The sequence below is a fragment of the Peromyscus californicus genome, unplaced genomic scaffold (assembly GCF_007827085.1).
Source record: "Peromyscus californicus insignis strain IS unplaced genomic scaffold, ASM782708v3 Scaffold_20__1_contigs__length_68692818, whole genome shotgun sequence".
Classification (NCBI taxonomy): domain Eukaryota; kingdom Metazoa; phylum Chordata; class Mammalia; order Rodentia; family Cricetidae; genus Peromyscus; species Peromyscus californicus.
The window spans coordinates 67835708-67858401 of NW_026294503.1; the positions used below are offsets into that span (position 1 = coordinate 67835708).

Genomic DNA, 22694 nt, shown 5'->3' on the forward strand with positions numbered 1-22694 from the left:
ACTTCACGCCCAGCACACACTCACTTGTGCTTGCTTCTGAGCCCTTCCTGAATTTTACGGTCTAAGCCTACTCACACATCCCACTTCTCTCCACATCCCACTTCACTGCTTCCCTGGTATTTATTTTAAGGGGAATCCCCCTGAAGGTGTAGAAGATGGTTCTCTGCTTTGCTTGTATGCTAGGAATTAGAATACTGGATTAACTTTTTTTTAATGAAAAAAAAAGGGGGGCAGAGGAGAAAAAACAGAAGAAAGGGGAATGAAAGGAAAAAATTTAAAAGAAATAAAAGATAACAAAGAAGTGTCCCCTCCCCCTCTGAGGCTCCTTCCTTGGAAAACCCCCTTGACTTTCTCCAGGAACCTGAGAATCTATCCACCTCCTTACTGAGGAGTAAATAGGGGCCTGCCATGGTCTCTAAAATCCTACCTATCCATGTCATAGTCCCTTGGGCCCAAGCCCTTCTTGCCTTGTCCTTGCTGTTAGATTTCTGTTCTTTTGGGCCCGGCTTCCTCTGAGCTGTGTTAGTGTTTGTGCTCAGAAAGCACCATAATCATGAAAATAATATACTGATAAAAAACTTTAATATACTACCTAAAGAGAACCTGCAATAATCTTGGGAGGGGGGAAGAGAGAGAGAAAAAAAAATCCTATTACAGGAAAAAAAAAAAGATGAAAAAAAAAGAAAAAAGAAAAAAAAAGAAAGAAACCTTCAACGTATTTTATCACTACCTATAGAAAGGAATCCTGCTTCGAGAGTATTTGTAATGCGGTTTTGTTGTCGTTTGTTGCTGCTTTATTTCACTAAGGGAAAAAAAAAACCCAACAACTGAGACTGCCTAGCCCGCTGGTCTTGTGCGCTTTTATTGTGCTTCTAACCCCAGTAGAGTAGAGCTAAACTGCACTGAATGTATAGTTACTCTGTCTTGAATTCTCTGTTTATGCAACGTGCTCGAAAGGAAAAAAAAAACGTTAAAATATATCTATAATAATAATTTTTGGTCATTTGTCTTTATGTCCAGCTATGAATGTAGATTTTGTGTCCTGAAAGCCCTGTTCCTGGTCCAAGTACTTTGTATTGTATACGTGAGTCATAATAAAAAAAAAATGAAAGAAAAGAAATTGAAGCTGGAATGACTTGCTGTTTCTCTACAATTCTCCCCCATTTTCTACTCCTCCCTCCTTATTCCCTTTCCCAGCTCTGCAAAAGGCCTAAACTGATCTGGCTTTGGGTGGTAGAACTTGGAACTCACATGGAGAGAAGCTTGGGAGTGGGGTGGAGAGGGCAGGCTGAGCTGGGAGGGCAGGTGACCAGTGGGGGTTAAGAGGAGGAGGAAGGGGGAAGTCTACTGGAAGGAGGGATTACGTACACCAGTACTAATGCCAGACAAGAAGGTTTTGTAGGTGCTGGGATTCCAGTGGGAAGACGGGAGCTCCTGCTTTAGCCCTTTATCTCTGGGCTGGATGCATACAAAGAGTCTGCCCCATGCTCCTCCTGTGACTATGGCCTTTCTTCCAGGGGGTTGGGCTAAGGGTGAGAAGGTGAGGTTCTTTTCTGATGTTTACATGTCTCTTGCTTGTGGCCACCCCTTAGCATCCAGTACATCATACTAAAATAGTGGAGAGAATGGGGATGGGGGTAGTGTGAAGCTAAATATAGCTGAGTAGTCAGGAGAGTTTGGCTGGAAAATGCCAAAGTGTGGGGTGAGGAAGCTTCTGTCTGGGGCAGAGGAGAAGGAAAGGGCAAATGAGTAAGCTGGTAGACCAGCCAGGGTCCACATCCTGGAATTCAAATTCAACCAACACAAGGCTATCACTGCCACTCAGCCCTCTTGTGTCCACTTAGCCTCTGTTCTGGCTGTTTCAAGCCAGCTAGCTCCTGGCCGGCTTCACTTTGACAATTGGGCAGCTTGCCTGGCCACCACAGTGAGGACCACTAATTTGGGAGAATGGGCCTGTTGAGTGGACATTCCCCAACCCCAGCCACAGCAGGGTGAAGGGAATCTTTACATTTTCTAAAATAAAGAGTTCAATGCTGGGGACCCAGCTAGTAAAGGGATCATTCTGGAGGGTCCTAGGCAGATAAATCTGTTTATGCCAATAAAATTCTGTCCAAATCATTCCAAATTCCAGAGATACAAGACGTCTGGCCAGAGGGAGAGGGGAGGGGAGGACTTCTGGTCTTCAAAAACAGATCCCCAAAGACAGATATTTTTGAGACCAGATCTCTGGGTCAATGATTTTTAACCTAGGCCGAGGCCAAGTGTTTCACCAGGGTCCCAATCTCTGGCTTCTATAAAAGGGGTTCAAAATTTGTCAGGCGATTTTCCTAGGGGCTGAGCGACTGCCGGGTGTAAGGACAGGCTGGAGATAACTTTAAGTAGGAGCTGCGGGGCGTGGGGATCTGTGCTGTGAAATTTGGGGTCCCCGTTGACAACCAACTGATCCCTTTTGACTTCAGAGGCATAGGCTGTTGGCCAGGAAGGCCTGAAAACAACATTTCACTTCCTATCAGACCCTGGGTGACCATTGAGGTAGAGTCGGTTCATTTTTAACCGTGAGATTATGGTTGCTGTTGGTAAAAATATTCTGCCCTGAAGCAGAGAGAGATGAACCCCTCGTCAAAGGGCTCTGAGGGGCCTCGCAGTCTCCCCCTCCCATACACACACCAATCCCCCATTCATCCCGGGCCCTGCTCAGCGATGTCCGTGGCCCTAAGCCGTCGCGTCGCATCGGAGGGCGGGTGCGTCTGGCGGCCGGCTTCTCTGGAAATGTCGGGCAGCGGGAGGGTCAGATCTAAGAAGCCCCAGCGCCCCCTCGTGCGTGAGGTACCCGCTCCCCACTTCTGCCCACCACTTCTGTTTTCTCGTTTGGAAAGAAAAGGAGGTTAAAAACCCGTTTTATGGGAGAATGTAATTGCAAGAGCTGGATGCGCTCTTTAGAAATGTGTGCTCCTAAATGTTGCTGCCGTCCCATTACCGAAATGGGTACCATTCGGCTGCTGCAGATACGACTTTCTCCCATTCTTTACTTTTTTATTAGCCAATCAAAGTGGCTTCCGAAAGCTATTCGTGATTTGTGAAAAATAGTATCTTTCAAAATGCTGAGTTGAAGCATCTCGCTCATTTCGCCTTGGATTTATTATTCTAATCTCAACGATAGAGACAGGATGATGCAGCTATTAAGTTGGGGGGCAAATTCGTTTTTCGGTATTAAAAAATATCTCCGCATTTTCTGTCCCCATTCTTCCACTGAATGCCCAAGGGAGATGGGGGTCTTGGAGAAATTTGGGGCGCCAAAGGAAGTAGTGTGCCCCTGAGGGGCTCCTAGGGGATGCCTTGAAGGAGAGGGTGGGTTGGCCTCCACAGTCTCATATTCCTGGTATGAGATGCCCCCAGAGAATGTCTGAAGGTTGAAAAGTTACCCCTAGTCCCAATTAAAGAAGATTCAGGACAGGTTGTGTGTGCCATAATTTGGAAGTAAAATTTCCGGTGAGCTGCCCGGCAGTGCTGCCCATTCTCCCTGCTGCCCATTGTGAAAAGCTGGGCCAGCGCTTCCTCGTCGTAATTTTTAACTACCTGTTATAAAATTTATGGGTGGGTTTGTAAAAGAAACGAGGTCTCTGCATCCGGCCGAGGGAACTGTTTTACTTACTATGGAGGAAGTTTGGGGAGGGGGATGAAGGGTCTCCTGTTAGCTGGCTGAGCACTCAGCCCTTGAGGTTCCCTTGCCAGCTCAATGCCGACCAAGGAGAGAGCTGCCCGCCTTTAGATCTCCAGCCAGTGGGGAGTGGCTGGGCTACAGCCTAGCAAACAGTTTCTATGAGGTAATTTATTCTGGCCTCCCCACACTGCACTTACTACCAAAATTGGAGGTCTGGGAAATGGGGTGCATAGACTTTTAGAGCAGAAGACAGAATTTGAAGCAGTAAATAGCTCTCTTATGGGGCCTGAGAACTCTGATGCCAGATCCCAGCTGCCCAGATACTGAAGGAGAATTTTTTTTTTCCTGAAAAAGACAGGTGTGTGAGCAACCTGAGAGGCCGAAAAGTTTCACAACTGCCTTGCTCCTCAATTAAAAAAAAAAAAAAAAAAAAAAAAAAAAAAAGAAGCTGGACCAAGATCTTAAACCTTAATATTATTTTTAATTATTTGAGACTTGCAAGTTGCCTTTAGAAGCTAGAAAACAAGAGGGCCTGAAGCTAGGCATGGTCTTGGGGGCTAGGAATGTCATCCTGTCTGAAAAAGGGACCACCTGGGGAATGAAAGTCATTTTAAGGATCCTTGAGGCTGCTAGGAACTCTCCCCCCTCTGCTGCCTCCAAAGGACTGCCAGATCCTGGTCCAGCTCTCGGTCCTTTAGACTCCATCTATGATAGGTAGGCTTGGCTGGGAGGGCTGCCAGCGTCCTGAGACTACAATCCTTGTCTGGTGGGTGGGGAGTGGGGGCTTGTCTGGGCCACTGCGGTAGGAAAGATGTGTTCTCTTTCTAGAACACAAAGGTGGAGTGGGTACGGTATTAATTTTCAGTTCCTTCATCTAGCCAGCCTTCATTGCCCCAAGGCTGCAGAGCTCTGCAAAGCTTTGATTTTCATCAGATCCAGCATTATTGTCTTCATTTATTAAGAAAAGTATTTAAAATTTGAAACAGCAAGAGGTGGCAGCCGACCTTCAGCATCTGTACCCTCTTTTCTCCCTTCCCTACAACCTCTGTCTGCTCTTGCTGTGTTAGTCTAGAGCAGCTGGCCCGTGGGGAGTGGGCGGTGGGTGGGTGGGTGGGGGGTCGGGGGATGCTCCCTTTCTGAGAGAATTGGGTAAACATGGCGACCGTGGCGCCCATTTGCACACGCTACACAAATGCATCGCATTCCCGGTTGTTTGCAGAAAATTTACAGCTGAGTAATAAAAGTTTACGATCGACTCACAAGTTGGATTGGCCACAAGAAGTCATGTGGATTCCATCCATGAACGTGAACTTTTTATTGTGGTTTGTCCGTTCCGAGCGCTCCGCAGAACAGTCCTCCCTGTAAGAGCCTAACCATTGCCAGGGAAACCTGCGCTGGGCGCTCCGTTCATTACCAGTAATTTTTTTATTAATTTGATTAATAATTATTTTTCCCTATTTAATTTTTTTCCTTCCAGGTGGAGTTGCCGGAAGCTGGGGGCACCTGAGGAGGGCGGGGTGGAAGGGGAGAGGCAGGAGTTGAGAGCACCTCTCTCTCTCTCCCTATACCCGACCCTCTGGCCCCCAAGGGGCAGGAGGTACGCGGGTGTGGGAGCTGAGATCCAGAGCTGCAGACGCCTCCACCCCTCCCCTCTCCCAGGCTTTCCCTCCTGCCCCTTCCCTGCAACTCTCCTTAATTTTATTTGGCTTTTTTTATTATTAGGATTTTTTCTTTTTTTCTTTTTAAATTTATATAAAGTATATATGTGTGTGTGTATGGAGCTGAGACAGGCTCGTCAACGGCACAGAATGAGGAAAGACGAGAAAGACAGAGAGTGGGAGAGAGAGAGACAGACAGAAAGAGAGAGGGAGAGAGAGGGAGTGACAGCAGCGCCCGGTAAGTGTTTCCTTATTGGTTCAAATATGTAACTAATGGTCCGTAGCTGGGTGGCGGTTTCAAGATAAGGGCAGCAACGGCTTGTCTTGGTTAGAGAGGAGAGGGGACTGGTGAGATGGTGGGGGCTTGGGTAATTAAGGGGAGGTAAAATGGAGGGACGGGGTTAACGCTGAAATACTGGTAACTGGTAGTGGGGAGCATGTGTTGTCCTGATGTCGCCGTGCGCCGAAGTGGGGGTCCAGGGCCAGAGAATATCGGCCCGCGGGGCTCAAGTCCTAGTCTGGGGCACGGGGCCCTCTGCCTGACGCCCACAGTGTCTGTACCTGATCGTTAGGGAGCTTGGCTATGGAACCGGGACGTGGTGGCCTGGAAGCTCAAACTTCAAGGCAGTGGAAAGAATCTGTAGCCTGGGCCCATTGCTCCCTAAGCAACGTCAGCCCCTCAACCCCCAAACAAACTTTCCAGCGCCCCCTCCCAGTCCTGCAGCCCCCTCCTTCCCGGAGAGCTAGAAGCCAGACCTCACACATGCGCAGTGTGAGCCCAGGGCCGGGCCGCGGAGCAGGAAGCCGGCGCAGCTAGGCGGGCGGCAGAGCCTGTTAATTGGCAATTAGGGGGGAGGCTGGTGGCTGGTGCGCGTCAGCCAAGGGGAGAGAGTCTGCCCACCCCTGCTCCCGCCCCCACCCTGGCGCATAGAAGGGTGGGAGGCGCCCCGCACGGCCGGTGGAAGGGGTGGGGGTGGGGATGCAGCGATCAAAAGCCATCTTGTGCTCCCAGAAGAGCGGCGTATCCGCTCCCCCCCAACCCGCGCAAGTCCGGCGCCCCCAACTCCCACTTGCGGCCACTCCACTTGAGGTTCCACACTAACTTCCTCGTGCACCTCGCAGAGCTGCCCTAGAGTAGGACCTGCCTTGTCCCGGTGGAGGTGGGAATGAGAGAGGCCTCAAGCTGGGCGGGGATAGACCAGGCCTTGCCCGCGGGGCCTCCAGGGTGCTGCAAGACCGCGAGCATTTTATGGGTGGGGTGGGTGGGGTTTCCTCGGTAAGGGCGTCAGACTAAGGTGGTCGGCAGAATGCTGGATCTTCCTAATAATTGGTGCTAATGGCGTGTTGTATAGTCTTAACTTGACACATATGGTTTCATAACACAGTGGCTTAATTTCTTCCAAATGTACGTGGCCCTGACTGTGTTGCAGTTTGATATACGACCCCGCCCTGCTCTCAGGCCTGGGTCCCAGGCGACCCCGTAAAGTCTGAGATTGTGTTTATAAAGAGCGGCGTGCACACAAAATGCTTACATACCCAGACACACCTTAGAGATGGGAAGGCGGCATTTTCCTGGCGAGGGCCCAGACACTGGGAGCCAGACTCACCTTCTGCCTGCGTCAATTCCCCTCATCTTCTCCCAGAAGCTGAGTCTTAGCCTAGCAGTGTGGGGGAGGGGATAGCTCGATTTCCTGTTTAAACCCAGACCCATCGCCTGCGCGCGGGGGTGGGGGGTGGGGGACAGTGGGTAGAGAACCCGTTTTTTTTTTTTTTTTTTTTTTTTATCAAATTGTTAAAAATACAGTTCGACTTCATTCAAATCAAACCCCCTGAGTTGAACCGATGGTGAATCCTGTCTCCCTTCCCCCCACAGCCACCTTCCCTTCCCCAGCCCCCCCAAAATTCCCCTTTTGCAGTCGACATAAAGGCCTCTGAGGTATTCTCCCTGGGGAAGAAATGGCATTTTCTCTCCCCTTTCCCACCCCACCCCCCCAATAGGACTGGTGTGTCGGCAGAGGCGTCTGCCGAGGGGCTAATTTCGCGTTCCTTGTTTACGACCAAGAAAAGCGCTTGGCTTTCCCCAAACGGGCCCAGCCTGCTGCTTGCTCCGGCTGCCGCGCACTCTCCCTGCGCCCGAGCCTGGCCCCGAGGCGGATGGCCCGGGGAACTAGGCTAGGGCTGACCAGGACCGGAGTCTGTGGGACCTGAAAATGGCCAGGGGAGTGCGTTGAGACAGTGGAGGGGCCCTGGAGGCCCGAATGTGAGCCTTTCTACAGTGGGAACCGTCGATCGGTGAGGCCGCTATTTCTCTCTTCCGCCTGTATTTTTGTCGGACCCTGTCCCTGCGAATGGCCGCAATTACGTGGGAGGGGATGTTCAGGGGGCACAAATCTCCTTTGTTCCACCCCAAAAGAAAACTGTTTTGGGAGAAGGCCATTCAGGCCAGTGTGGATTCATTCACCTGGGATGTTAGAGGCCCCCTCCCATCCAAGGGGCGGGCCTGGGCTAGGCTGGGATATTTCTCTAGGCCTACAGGGGATCTAGCTGGATGTGCCAATAGCCATATCGAGGTGCTAGGGTGCGAGAGTTCCCGTCAAAAACACCAGCTTGAGGTGTCTTTATATTTTTATTGATTTCCTGTTCCTTCTTGGCTACAACCCTGCAGCCCCCCCCCCCACCTTTATCTTATACCCTTCACCCCTAGACCCCTCCTTGGCAGGCCGAGAAGCAGACCGACCGCCAGTGGCTGGCCCTGGTTTTCCAGTTTTCCGATCTGGCCAGGGGATAAATCAGACCTCAACACAGCACTCTGCTGGCCAGTTACTTTCGCTTTTCTGCTCCTTGGTTCTTTCTCTTTCTGGCGTTCCAACGAAAGCACAAGAGGGGCCACCAGTGGCAATCCTTAACCTCCTTGCAGGTCAAATTCTGTGTGGATATGGTTCCTCACTTCAGGAGAGCTCTTTTGATTGTCTAATAATAGCCAGGGGGACCAAGAATAGAATTTTGCTCAAGGACTGCACGCTCAATGCTGAGGCTAGGGAGTCACTGGGTTTTGTGGATCAAGGCTTGGCAATCTCCCCAGAGCCTGTGACCTAGTAGCATTCCCTCTGAGCTCACTTTTTGGGCACCCTCAGGTCTGCCCCTTAAGAGGTGTTGTAAGTCCTGCCGTCTGTTGTATTTCATGCCAGGTTCCTAGCAGAAACGGGCAGAACAAACCCTTTCTCATTTCTGACAGTTGTGATCGCTACAGAATTTGACCTTGGTTGGAGTAGGCAGCGCGTTGTTAAGCTGGCTGTTGTGTTCTGAAACCAGGCTTGGTGGAATTATATATTTATTAAATAGTCTCAAATATACAGATTCAGACTCAGAGAGGAATATAGAGACTCATATTTCCTCATGGTTAATTGTATATTGCCATGGCTATATTTGATCAACACTGTTTTATGTGCATGTGAAATTGTATTAGCCTTCGCTGGCTGAGAGTGGGCTCAGAGAGAGGTGGGCCCAAGGAGGAGGCCCTCGGTGCATCTCTGCTGGAAATATGTGTGCTGGAATCAGAGTATGTGACTTCCAAACATCCAAAGAAGCCACAAGGGCTTTGTCCTGTTGCTTTTGCTATCCAAGCCTCTGGCCTGAGAAATACTACACCCTTCTGCTGTTTTTATTCATCTCCCTAAGAAGTCTGCCAACTCACAGGCTGTCTTCCAAGGAGAACCCAGTCGTCTTGAAAGTGAAGTCTTTGGGCTGTTTCATAGTTGTTGTGAGCCTGTGAGCAATTCTGAGCCACCAGGACTGGGTCCTGGAGACTAGAAGCCTCCATGGGAGGATGGCAAAGGGACTGTAGTAGCAATGATTTCTGGGCAGGGGTCTGGGTGGCTGCAGTCCAAGGCGCTTGAAGGGGCTTGTGAAGAAGTCAGACCTGGAGGGGCAAGGATACTTGTGACTAGCTCTCCTTCCCTTTGCCTCCCTGGCTCATTACCTCACCCTGGATTTGACTGTCTGAAGGGCTTATTAGTTCTGGAAGGCCCTAGATCTGGAGACTGATGGGGGTGCATTTTAATCTTGTCAGTGACCTGAACCAGAGTGAGGCCCACTAGTAGAGAAGGCTGGAGGAGGCCCCTCTAGAATACAAGCCAGGCCCTTTGGCCTGTGGGCCTGGAGCCCTGAGTATGGGCCACTGTTGGGGATTAATTGGCCTCCTTTTGCAACTTTTCAAGGGCCACGAAAAGACAGAGCTGAGAGGAAATATAAATGGCAGTGGATGGCCCTGTACCTTGAGGACAGAAGCAGGGCTGGATGGGGTTTTTGTGGCACTCCCAAGGCGCTCAGGTTCCTCTCAAGGATCTCGTGCCCACACTTGTGGTTCCCAGCCTTTCTTCCTTGTTTCTTCCTCGGTAACAGAGGGTGGCCTCAGGCCTTGCTGCCCTGGCTACACTGACTTTGGGGTGATGTTACCCCAGGATCATGCCCCTTAAGTAGCCCACAGCCTCTCCTGTGCTGCCAGACGCCCCCGTTTATCCTGTCTGTGCGTTGATTAGTTGTTTACTTGTTTTGTCTGCTGCCACCCTGCGTCAGAAACCCGCCAAACCAGCAAATTCTCTCTGAGAACAAAGTGCAGGGCTCTTTCTAATTCCCTCCCCCTTTCACACCCCTCCCTCCAGCCCTGTGCGTTCCTTCATTTTCCCTTTCCAAAGGGAGGAAGCAGGAATTGTCCTAAAATAGGGCCGATGTTTATGGGACAGGGGAATTATGGAGACACCATAAACCTCCGGGTGTCCTGGTGTTGGAGAGATTTCCAAACCTCCCTTCTCTTTCCTACAGCGTTTCTTCCTTCACCTTGGTAACTGGTTGGGTAAGGGGGCCACAGACCCTGAGACTGTCCTCCTCTTCCATTGCTTTCTTCTTGAGCTTCTCTCAGACATAGATGGCTGGGTTTCCAGTCAGGGTAATGTTGGTAGATTCATAAAACTAGATAAAGCATGTCGCCTCTCCCCCTTCCCTCAGCCCCCCAAAATATTAGTGAACTTAGGCAAATTCTACAAAATTAAATTGCCCCTTCTGTAAGGGTCCTATAAATCCCCAATCCTGCCAGGTGTAGAGTCAGAGAGGTCGATGTTTGCCTTTAATTTTGCTCCTGGCTATCAAATCTAAAAGAGTATCATTACAGTAAGTAATATTTCTGAAATTAATTCCCCTCTCCCCATCTCTTTCCCTCTTTCACCAGTATGAAATAAATGGCTCTTTCAGATCTGCTGACAATAAAGGATAAACGTGTTTATGGAGAAATGACGATGATGTTTCATTGTTGGCTTATTGTTCTAGAACATAGTGACATTTTATTTCCAAGTGGGAGAAGTTAGTCCAGGAGAAGAAAGCAGGGTGAGTGGAGGCTTGGTATTCATATGCACAACTCTTACCATACTTTTATGACTTTCACAATTTCCATATGACAACTCACTGTGATATCATAAAAGCCACGTTCTCCAATTTTAAATTCTCATTATCCTCCACAATGTTCCTAAGTAATGGTCTACGTTCAGAGGCTGAGGAGAAACCAGAGAGCTGGGGGCTCCTTTGGACTAGCACATAACAGCACATTCCTTGTGCTCCTTCCTTACCTGACAGTCTATTTGGGCAATGCAAAGTACTCTAAATATTCTGGGTCTTGATTTTTATTTCCAGGCCAAATAGGGCTACCTGCTTTGTCCTCCTGAAATATCCCAAGTCAATTGAACTCTCCATTCTCAGTAGGGATGAGATAGATGCTCCCCATAAGCCCCCTCCTCAGCTGATATTTCTGCTACTTTGGTATCAAGGTAGAAGGCTTGAAGGCCTGGCCTCCAAAAGCCAGAAATTATTTTTTCCAGGTGAAGCCTGAAGAGGGTCTCAGGGCAAAGTGTGACAGGATCTATTTTACTTTTGAACTTAAGTCCAAGTTGGAGAAGCCAGACATGCAAAAGTGGAGGTTTGTGTCTGTTGATGGTGGTAGCAGTGACTGAAGTGTAAGTTAGAAGAGCTCAGGCAGAGATTCACAAAAACAGAGGAAGGGGAGAAAACATGCCATCCGTCAGCAGAGTCGCTCTGTAGACCTTTTTCCAATGCTGAATCGCAGTAAAGACACATCAGCTCCAGCAGACTCAGAACCTCTTCTTAGCTCAAAAGAAGGAATCACAGCACAGGCCTGAGAGCTATTTGGGCCAGTTCTCAGCAACTGAATCAACCCTTCTGGTCCTGTTCTCCTTCCTTACCAACACCCCAACTCCCTTCAGCTGGTCAGCCTAAGCCTTGTCACCAAATATCAAGTACCCACAAATTGGATCTATTTTCCAGTTGGTTATGTCAAGTTTCACTTTTCTCCCAGTGTGTCTAAGCTTGACTTTTGAAAGGAGCATTCTTTTTTGGAATGCACAGTATGTACGGAGGGAAGGTGTATATGTTAGGAAATCTTTTCCTTCCGCGTTGAGGAAAAACTGGGAGCCCCTTGGGTGAGCCATGCTGTGGCATTCCCAAGCAAACCAGACTTTGCAGTTCAGGTTCTTTGGCGGCCTGAACCGCTGTCTTTGCAGTTCTTTTCCTTCGAGATCCATAGAGATCAAAGGGGCTTGTTCACAAAAACACCAGACATTCGGAATAGAGCTTTTTTTTTAATTTTTTTTTAAATTTAGCTATAAGCCGGTAGAACTAGGTGAACTCTAGAACAGCAAAGCCTTAACCAAATAGTGCAATTGTGAGGTGAGCTGAACAATTATTGAACTCAGCTTTCTCTGCAAGAGGGATTTCAGCTCGCGCCCAGTGGCACAAAAGGGGCCGACGGGGTAACAGTTCTGTGTCGCTGGAAATCAAGAACTGGAGGTGGTGGAGGGGCAGAGTCCTGCAGCTGCGGTGTCTTTTAGGCTTCCAAGAACGCAGGCAGGCGAGGGAGCTTGGAATCCCACGGCTCCGGCTCCAGCGTTGGAGTGAGCTGTAGTTAGCTTCGGCGGCCAGGAATGGAGTACAAGCTTGAGTCAGTGCTGGAGTCAGTCACAAACATCTTCGCAGAGGTGGGGGGATCTAGAGAGAGAGGAGTCCTGCAGAACACAAAGGAGGATATTCCCCGAAGAATATCCCGGAATAAAATTTCCAGATCTCACCAGGCTCATTTCAAATGTCTGTATGCACAAAATTACTTTATTTGCCTGATCAGAGAAGAAAGCAAAGGCAGGCAAGGTGAGGCCCGCTCATGACATCATCCTAGAAGCTGGAGTCCAGTCTCCCCTTTTTTCCTCCCAGTTCAGAGCTATAGGGACTCCCTAGCCCTCCCCTGGCCTTAAACTCGGCAAGACTGAAATCTGGAGAAACCCCTAAGTGCCCAAGCTCCGGTGCAGCCCTTAGCCTCCAGGCCAGTGCTACACCCACTCAGGCCCAAGAAGCAGGCAGTGAATTCCTCTCCTGTAATTAGTGCTCCTGGAAGGCATGTGTTTCAGATGAGGCAGGGGTGCAGCTGGAGTGGCCAGTGACAACTTCCCCCCCTTTATTCCTTTTCTGAGATTTTTATATTGTTTTTGAATCCAGTAATTGCAGCTCCCAAAGCAAAAATCTGCTCTTGACACCAAGCCTCCTCTCAATGCCTAATTCAGAAGGCTGAAAGCCCAAGGCACTGCCTAGACCAGGGCGGGCCTGATGGGGGGCTTCTCTGATTTCTCTAGGCTTGTTTTGATGGAAACAAAGAACTGGAGCCTCCCTCCTTCCCAAGACTTGTGCATATTTACAGAGCTGCATTGCAGTTTTAATAAAACATCTGTTCTTGCTTCTGCTGATGAGCTTCCATAATTGTTTTCAGACAAATTTAACAGGAAAATATAAATATATTTAGAAAAATTCTATCCCAGCCCCTCCCCAATAGACAGCCAGTTGTTTGCCAAGGGAGAAAAGAGCACAAGATGGGAAAAGGGAAAAAAATATTATCCAATGAAGGGAAGATCCAACTCATCTGACCTGCTCTCCCCCTTGGAGCGAATCCTCCCAGTAAATTTCAGCTGCATAATTAAAGGTCTAACTAAAAGAAATGGGATCTTCCTCCTTTAGGAATAGAAAGGGATGCAGGAGAGTGTTTAAGAAGTTAATTTTCCCCAAAGTCTTTAGGTAGTGGGAAGATATTTGTGTTTCTGCTTCCTCTGGTCTCTCCCTTCCAACATTTCTGCCCCCCACCCTCAGCAGCTGGTTTCTGTTCATTATAAATCGGCGAGACCTTTCAGTCTCTGCCCTCTGTTTAGGGACGTAATAAAACACTTAACTTTTCCGGGCCTGAGACTTACATTCTGCTCCTCAGGTCGCCCACCCCAGAGCCTACCACCTTTAGGCCCCAAAAGAGAATCTCCCCAACTTTGGGGGCTCCTTTCACCTCTGGATATGATTGAGGGAGGGGCTCTAGGAGACTCAGGCATTCCTGTCAGGGGGCTGTAGCACATGCTTCCCTCAAAGCCTCTTCTTTTTTTTAAGGTCCCTCCCTCCCCCACACATCCATAAAAAAGATTTTAAAATACACAAAAATCCACACTCATGGAAAGCAGAGCTTCATTAAGACATCCTATCTTCCATCATTCAATTTGTTTTACATTGCAACAATTTAATGTCTTGAAGGAAGTGCCACTGACATGATTTATCCCTCTAGCAATCTCTTTCTGAAATGGGGGGAATTTACTCTTTCTTGCCGTGGCTTCTACTTGTTCCACTGCTACCCTCGGGGCAGACAGGAGGCTGGGAACTTTGAAAGAGGCTACTGGTGTCCAGGGGTGCACTGACTTGTCTCCTAGCTCAGCCCCAGGATTACCCTCCCTCAGTAAGCTCTCCCCCTACCTCTTGCCCTCCAGGGGGACTGGAGCCCCGGCCAGCTGTTGGAAACCTCTGCCCAGGCATGCCATGAATTCAAGTACAGATGGATTGGAAAGCAAAAAGCAACACACTATTGTCTGTGTTTGGGGGAGCAACTGCTATGTTACCCCCAGATGAGACAGGTTTTTAAAATCTCACTCTTAACGGAAGCCTCCTCCTCTACCTTCTTCATCTTGAAAAGAAAATGGTGTAGTCCAAGGGATAGAAACTTCCATAATTACCAGGATCTTTCTTCTGCTCTCCTAAATTCCAGCCAGTTTCCCTCCTTTTCAAAGGCAGGGGCTGGATCTTTAAAATCCAACACAAATTGTCTGGCAGGAAGACTCCTCAACCCCCTAAAGAGGTTCGTGTATTAACTAACATTTTGTCTGTACTAGCTCCTACACACTGTCTGCTTTTGGGTTCTAAACTTTATCCCCCCGCCCTAGTGACACTCCAGGGAAACCTTAACGTTACAGAAGATGAATAAACGAGTTTTTTTTTCCCAGCGTAGTCCCGTTTATGGCTTTATTGCTACCCATTGATTACTCCGCTTTGTTACACAGAAGGAAAAGATCATAAAACCCGGCGACATCCGGGTTCTTGTTATAGTCAGTCTCAAAAAAAAATTAGTGAGGGGGAAATATGAGTTTTCACTGCTTCCTGTGTACCCTGCCACCCTCTCTTTGTCAGCTCCAAGTATTTCCAGCCTATGTCCATATCAAATTCAGTTTGGATTAATCAGAGGGAAACCCCAGCTGCACACCTTCTGCCGTTTCGGTTCACTCACTGCAGCTCTCTGAAGCCCCTACAAAACTGGTCTTTTCTAATCTTCCCTTTTCCCAGCCTCAAGGTGGGGGAGAAAATGGAGGTAAGGGCTGCTGAGAATCCAGAGGAGACTGGCTGGGTGACAGCCCAAGAACTCCCCAGGAATCCTGTCCTAGGGTCTTCTAGCCTTACAGCTCAGGTCCAGGGGCACTACTCCTGGCAGGGCAGTAAATCCAGAGCAGATAGGGTCTTCTGACCTGGGCAGGGGCTTGAGCCTGTTGGAAGGTAACTGTTCATTGGAGTCTCACCAATTTTGTCGTTCAGACTCTTCTTATGTGAATTACCCCACTGGCCTGAGCTGGTTCCAAATCATAAATTCTCACCAACATAAACAGGAGTTGATGTCTTTAGAAAGAATCTCAGACTCTCTCTCTCTCTCTCTCTCTCTCTCTCTCTCTCTCTCTCTCTCTCTCTCTCTGTATTATTATACATGCTTTCTTTTAGGTAAGAATGTTGCAAGAGTTTTCCCAAAAGAGAGGTCCTGGGGAGGGGCAGTAGGCTAGGAGGCAAAGGAGAGCAGATGCTTACTCAGGACCTCCACTGTACCCCGTGGTCTCACCCTCACCCTTCTTTAGATCGACATATCCTCTAACCCAAGACTCTTAGCTGCTCTGCCTTCCTCTGTGCACCATGTTTCAGGAAATTTCCCCTTCCTTTTGATTTTTTTTTAATTGTTGGAAAAATATGCTGTCTAGTGATGGAGACTCACTTCATGGGTGTCAAGCCAGAATGTCTTGTAGAATTTCTGGGAACTTCCTCCCACTGGGAAGGATCTCCTCAAATGAAGCAACCAGGATGTAATTTTAGAAAAGGGGCAAATACAAAAGATGAAATCGGACTGAAAACACAAGGATTTCTCTCGCCCTGCATTTGGCTCCAGCACAACAAAGTTAGCTGGGGCGGAGAGATTTCCTGGGACTAGACCTTTCCTTCCACAGGGTACAAGGCCCTGCTCGTGGACCTGCACGCCCCCCTCACCAGCAGCTCCCTTACATATATATTCTTAAAAGAAAACCAAGTCTTACTTTCAAAGCACACACTTAGTCTCAACTAGGGAATCAACAGAAGCAGAAGCGATTTTTTTCCCCCTTCTTGACATCTGGCTTGCGATTGGCTGGAAGGGGGTCAGCTGACTTTGTCATTTTGTCTGTCCTGGATTGGAGCCGTCCCTATAACCATCTAGTTCCGAGTACAAACTGGAGACAGAAATAAATATTAAAGAAATCATAGCCCGACCAGGTAAAGGCAAAGGGATGAATTCCTACTTCACTAATCCCTCCTTATCCTGCCACCTCGCCGGGGGCCAGGACGTCCTCCCCAACGTCGCCCTCAATTCCACCGCCTATGATCCAGTGAGGCATTTCTCGACCTATGGAGCAGCCGTAGCTCAGAACCGGATCTACTCGACTCCCTTTTATTCGCCACAGGAGAATGTCGTGTTCAGTTCCAGCCGGGGGCCGTATGACTATGGATCTAATTCCTTTTACCAGGAGAAAGACATGCTCTCAAACTGCAGACAAAACAGCTTAGCTCATAACACACAGACCTCAATCGCTCAGGATTTTAGTTCTGAGCAGGGCAGGACTGCGCCCCAGGACCAGAAAGCCAGTATCCAGATTTACCCCTGGATGCAGCGAATGAATTCGCACAGTGGTGAGTTTTACAGCTCCGAGATATAAATTAAATAAACTGAACTGGCTTTATGACCGGCTTCCCTAGAAGAACGGGCGGAGAGAGTTTTTTATGGCCCCATAAAAACAATCACGCTCGTCTCCTCGCCGACACCGAGACAGGGCCCCCTCTTCAGCCCCCTCAGCTCACCTCCCGCGCTGGCTCGCAGGGGCCTGGCCCCCTCGGTCCCTGACGGATTGGAGGGCTCCAAAGAAGAGCTGAGGGGGCAGGAACAGGGCAGGGGATGAGGGGAGGAGACAGAGGGTGGGGGAGCCCCCCAAAGTCTAGTTAGGCTGGAGAGAAGGGAGGGAGTTAGGAGAGGGCAGAGAAGTGGGGAGAACTTTCCAGGGAACTAGGATTTGGGGGAAGATGGGGGAACCCAGTCCTTGAGAGATGGGGCCCTTATCCCCAGTAGTTGGGATTTTTTTTCAAATCAGCTTTTAGACATTCAGCTTTCTGCCTGTTTTTTTGCCCCGCCCCCAGCTTTCTTTGGGACACACGTCTCCCACCTCGTGGGAAGACTGAATGAAGTTGGGGTCCTGGCTGTAGAGCCCAGTGGGGGTGGGGCAGAGCAAAGGGGAGAAGGCTAGAGCCCGGAGGGGCCGAGAGCTGTGGGCCAAATTGAGAGGGTCTGGACTTTGCTAGGCGAAAATGTCTTCAGAGGACGCCTTGCTGATTATTTTTAGTGTGTTTTGTGCCCGGATCTCTAGGGGTCGGTTACGGAGCGGACCGGAGGCGCGGCCGCCAGATCTACTCTCGGTACCAGACCCTGGAACTGGAGAAGGAATTTCACTTCAACCGCTACCTAACTCGGCGCCGGCGCATCGAGATCGCCAATGCTCTGTGCCTGACCGAGCGACAGATCAAAATCTGGTTCCAGAACCGCCGGATGAAGTGGAAAAAAGAATCTAATCTCACGTCCACGCTTTCGGGGGGCGGCGGAGGGGCAGCCGCTGACAGCCTGGGAGGAAAAGAGGAAAAGCGGGAAGACACAGAGGAGGAGAAGCAGAAAGAGTGACCAGGACTGCCCTTGCACCCCTCTCTCTTCCCTTGCGCATCCCAGCTCCCCGAATCACACACTCTGTATTTATCACTGGCACAATTGATGTGTTGTGACTTCCTAAAACAAAATAGGGAGTCAGACGTGGACCTGAAAGTCAGCTCTGGACCCCCTCCCTCACTGCACAACTCTTCCGAGCCTCCTCCTCTAGCTCCCTCGCTAGCTCCTTCTCGGCTTGTCTGCAGGCCCCTTCCCTAGCCCAGGCCTTGGGGACGCGGTCCCTGAACCTCGCTTCAGACTCCACTGATGTCCCTCCAAGTGAGCCCTAGGCTCCCTCCCCACCTCCCCCGACGCCCTTAACCCCCGCCCCCGTGCAGAAAGCCGGCTCCCCGGACCTGGGGCCTCCACTCCAGGGCCTCAGGGCCGGGCCTGGCAGCCGGAGGGCGGGAGGCCTCAGGAGGGCTCGCCTTGGCCCCACAACACCCCCCACCCCCACCCCGGGCTTTTCCCCAGTCCCTGCCCGGCCTTTCTGCCCCAGCAAATGCCCAGTCCGGGCAAATTGTATTTAAAGATTCCTGGGGGTCATTATGGCATATTACGAACTGTGACCGTTTCTGTGTGAATATTTCTAGCTGTATTTGTGGTCTCTGTATTTATATTTATGTTTAGCACCGTCAGTGTTCTGATTTCATTTTAAAAAGGATTAAAAAAAGAGAGAAAATAACAAAAAGAGAAAAAAAGTGAATGTTTGTTTAGTCAGTAGGAGAAAATAAAGGAAGAAAGAAATAAACCCCCTCGTGTTATCCTCCTGTATAAATCCGACCTCTGGATCCGTTCTCGAATATTTAATAAAACTGATATTATTTTTAAAAGTTTATAATTCGCCTGTCTGTTCATTCGCCCGCCGGCCTGCAACAGAGCTTCCGCCCAGCCTGCCGCTTGCAAGCCCCCAACCCTCCGCACTCGCCTGTCCCGCAGCCGGGCGCAAAGCCTCGGTCTCCGGGTTGTCCTGACCGTGCTGGGGTGCTGAGAGCCTCTGGGACCTCCCCTACGCCGAGCAACACACACCCCGGAAAAGAAAAGGAGGAAAAAGGGCCGCTTGGACTTTCGCTGGGGGCGGGGAAGCCTGAGTGAGGCGGGTTGGGCTGCAAGCCCCACGCGGGCCTTTCTTCCTGCTTGCAGGATCCTGGAATCCTGGGCTTCTGAGCCCTGAGCCCAAAAAGCGAGAAAAGGAGCTTGATCCGATTACCAGGGTCGCCTTCCCCCTACCCCGCGCCCACTGCCAGCAGCGTCGGAAGGAGGACCAGAGAGAGCAAGCCCCCGGCCCGCCAGGCCGGCTGTTGCGAAACGTGGCTGAAGCGCCCTGGCAACCCAAGGACAGCGGGATTTGAGTCAGTCCGCAGGGACTGAGTGATCCAAGGACAACTCCAAAGAGAAAGACTGGAAACTGAGCTCTGGCCTGTGCTGGGACTCCTGACCCGCCAGACAAAATTCCTTCTTCATTACAGTCCTAGCCTGTGCGTTCGTTCTTGCCTCTTTTCTCCTCAAATCTAAAGTGTGAGGGGTGCAGCAGGACCCTGTTTCTAGGCTCCAGCCTTCTTTCCCCAAGCCTCGCCAGAGAAACCTGAGTGGGCCTAGGGGAGAAGTTGGGGGTGGGAGATCTCCCGGAGGCGAAAAAATTCCTCCTGAGTTTTCCAGACTCTCCAGGTCCCTGCCGCCCCCCGCCCCCACCTCCAGAGCCTCCGCCAGCCAGGAGGGGGACTTCTGGCAGAAGCAGAGAGATCCTGGGGAAAGGCAGGCAACAAAGAGTAGGATTTGGAACTAAGAAAGAAGGGAAAAGGACCCAAAGGTTGAACAAACCCTGGCCAAAGACTGTCTAGGTTGCTCAGTCACCTGGCTTGCCCCCCCCCCCCACACCTCTGAAGAGCCCAGAAAATGTTCTATGGGCCTTCTAGATTGAGGTTGCCGACAAGCCTGGTCTAAGGGCCTACCCCAAAAAGAGTACAAGCAGGCCATTATCTCTGCCTTGCTCATAATATTTGTGGAGGTTTGAATCTTGCCCCTCCATGCCTTGGAAGGTCATTTATTTGCTGTGTGAAATACTGGCCATCAGTACCCCAGGAGGATCACACACAGCTGTAGGAGGGTCCTCCAGCCCATTGTGTCTGGTTACACATGGGAATGTTCCCTCTTGCCCCTCTGGGGCTCCTAACTTAGTGAAGTCAACTCAAATCCACCTGGCCCCTCCAGTCACATCCCAGAGAGCTCCCAGGACTCTCAGCCTCAGGAACCTTCTGCCTGCTTCTGCCTGCTCAGGAACCTCTTGGGTAACCTGCCTACCTCCCAGAGGTTGAGTTCATTTTTCCCAGCTGACAAGACAAGCACCTCTTCAACAGAGCTGAGTCCAACCCTCCCAAGCAAGAGGCCTTGATCTTGAGTTTAGGTAACCTGAGTACATCCTCTTGGATCTCTAGCCTGGACTTTAGTTACCCCAACCCTCTTTCTCAATCATCTTTGAAGTTTGGAAGGCTCTGGAGGTAGGGAACTGGCAGTATCCATTATAAAAACCACCTGTGTAAATCCTAAATAAAGCCTCATCTTTTCTCAAATTTAAACAGAATTTTAAGGCCAGCTTAAAGGTTAGTTTGTCCAACAAGCAACTTCTCTACAATACAGCCACCACAAGGCCAAGCGATGCTTCAGGGTGCAATTCCCCCAAGTAGGCACCAGGTGTCGCTGTGAGCTCGTTGTCCCGACTACCCCCCAATTCCAAGAACCATTTTTTTTCTCCCCCTGGCTTCTCTTCCTCTCTCATTCTCCCCCCCCCCACCCCACCCCGGGTTGGGCTTTGCCAACATATCAAGATGCGTTTCGCCCGCTTCCATCACTAACCTCCCGGAGGTCATCAAGCCAAATTTATGAGTGGCCGCTCCAGTCACGTGACTCTATTTAAGGCTCCCTTATTTGGGAAGAGCGCATAGGATAAAGAAAGAGATATCTCCACCTATAAATTGTGCACTTTGGAGAACAAAAAACCCCTCAACTTCAAAGAGTCACAAATCACCCTTAATCAAAAAGGGTGCAGAAATTTTTTTGGGCCCTCCCCGCCATGAGCTCCTACGTAGCCAATTCATTCTATAAGCAGAGCCCCAATATCCCTGCCTATAACATGCAAACTTGTGGGAACTATGGATCGGCCTCAGAGGTGCAGGCATCCAGGTACTGCTACGGCGGATTGGACTTAAGCATCACTTTCCCACCGCCTGCGCCTTCCAACTCTCTCCACGGGGTAGACATGGCTGCCAACCCCCGGGCTCACCCCGACCGCCCCGCCTGCAGCGCCGCGGCCGCTCCGGGACACGCTCTGAGCAGAGACGAAGCGGCTCCTCTGAACCCCGGGATGTACAGTCAGAAGGCGGCTCGCCCGGCGCTGGAGGAGCGAGCTAAGAGCGGTGGGGAGATCAAAGAGGAGCAGGCGCAGACAGGGCAGCCCGCCGGACTGAGCCAGCCACCGGCCCCGCCACAGATTTACCCGTGGATGACCAAACTGCACATGAGCCACGGTAAACTTTAGGACTTCATTTTGCGCGCTCGGGTCCGCCTGGGTTTTATAGGCCATGCGGGGCAAATAAAGAAAAAAAACCTGCGGCCATAAATTTTACGATCCAGGCATCAATGGCTCGTAAAACTGTCCACTAAAAGGCTTAGAGGCTGTGTGCGCCCAAATTTACGACGACATAATTGGATCATAGGAACAAAACGTGTATAAAAGGCAATATTCAATTTTTGGGGGAGAGGGAGGGAGTTAAAAAAATAGAGGGATCTAAAGGGTGAGGAGCACGGGGCTCCAGAGTGGGGATCCCCCCGCGGGCTCCCTCCCTCCCCTGCGGAGCCCGCTCGGCCGGTGCTCGCGGCTCCGGAGGATTCCAGCGACTCGGGAGGGGCGGGAGGGGGGTCCCCGGTGCTCGGATCTCGAGGGTGCTTATTGTTCGGTCCGAGCCTGGGTCTCCCTCTTCCCCCCATCCCCCCTCAGCCCCTCCGGCCGCAGAGTGAAGGCGGCGGTGGAAAGTTTCCTGCCCAGGCGGAGGCGCTTCTCCCGGGGTCGGGCCTGCTCGCCTGCGGCCCTTCTGGCCTGTCCCGCCGCGCTCACCTCCACTCCCTCCGACCACGGGTGGGGGCCTGGGACTGGGGTGGGACGCTGAGGTGCTGCACGGTATTCACCCCTTCCTGGCTTGGGGGGATTTATGTTCCAGAGACAGATGGCAAGCGGTCCCGAACCAGTTACACGCGCTACCAGACCCTGGAACTCGAGAAAGAATTCCACTTTAACCGCTACCTCACTCGCCGCAGGCGCATAGAAATCGCCAACAACTTGTGTCTCAACGAGAGACAGATCAAGATCTGGTTCCAGAACCGCAGGATGAAGTGGAAGAAAGATTCCAAAATGAAGAGCAAAGAGGCTCTTTAGAGGAAGCGGGGAGCCTGCAGAGAGCACCCCAGTCGGCTTTGGTCCCTGCTCCCTTCCTTTTCGGTTTTCCTCCTTCTAGATTTTGGGGCGGAGGCTGGAGCATTGGCTCCAGGCCTCCCAGACAAAAGCGCATTTCCTTGGCCTTCGGAATTCCCATCGACCCAGGGTTCTGCAGGACCGCCTGCGCTGCCCATCTCGCCTCAGCTCAGCTGAGCACCCCAGGCCCAGGACACACTCTTATAGGGTTTGCCCGCAGGGCTGCGGTGTGCTACCGGCCGGTGCTGGATGAGCCTCAACTTGGGCTGCCTCTCCGGCTCCTAGCCAAAGCTAGGCCAGCCTGAGTTAAGGTGAGACAGACCGGCCGCAACCCCTTAGCCCCGACCTCCACCTCACCCTCTTCTTTGTTCCTGCCTAGGCTGGCCAGGCCGCTGAAGGCTGGTGGTGCCAGGCAGAGGGTATGACCAGACTCGGGGTGCTTTCCTATAGCAACTAACCTTTATAGGTTCTAAACTCGTCTTTACTTATTAATGATTTGCATATGAAAGAGAGGTGAGTGAA

General features: G+C 50.7%; 2 protein-coding genes across 2 annotated transcripts; both read left to right on the top strand.

Annotated features, from left to right (window-relative positions):
- The first annotated feature begins 16250 nt into the window (after positions 1-16250).
- Positions 16251-17686, top strand: Hoxc6 (homeobox C6). Its single transcript, XM_052747559.1, has 2 exons — positions 16251-16650; positions 17379-17686. Exons 1-2 carry the CDS (start codon positions 16251-16253, stop codon positions 17684-17686), a joined length of 708 nt encoding a protein of 235 aa, XP_052603519.1.
- Positions 17687-20777: 3091 nt separating this feature from the next.
- Hoxc5 (homeobox C5) lies at positions 20778-22136 on the top strand. Its single transcript, XM_052747560.1, has 2 exons — positions 20778-21231; positions 21922-22136. Exons 1-2 carry the CDS (start codon positions 20778-20780, stop codon positions 22134-22136), a joined length of 669 nt encoding a protein of 222 aa, XP_052603520.1.
- Positions 22137-22694: the final 558 nt, after the last annotated feature.

Bases quoted from the DNA above. Each gene is read 5' to 3' on its own strand.
- Hoxc6 (XM_052747559.1), top strand. From the start codon at position 16,251: ATGAATTCCTACTTCACTAATCCCTCCTTATCCTGCCACCTCGCCGGG. The intron at 16,651-17,378 runs GTGAGTTTTACA...CCGGATCTCTAG, and splicing joins GCGAATGAATTCGCACAGTG to GGGTCGGTTACGGAGCGGAC.
- Hoxc5 (XM_052747560.1), top strand. From the start codon at position 20,778: ATGAGCTCCTACGTAGCCAATTCATTCTATAAGCAGAGCCCCAATATC. The intron at 21,232-21,921 runs GTAAACTTTAGG...TTTATGTTCCAG, and splicing joins CAAACTGCACATGAGCCACG to AGACAGATGGCAAGCGGTCC.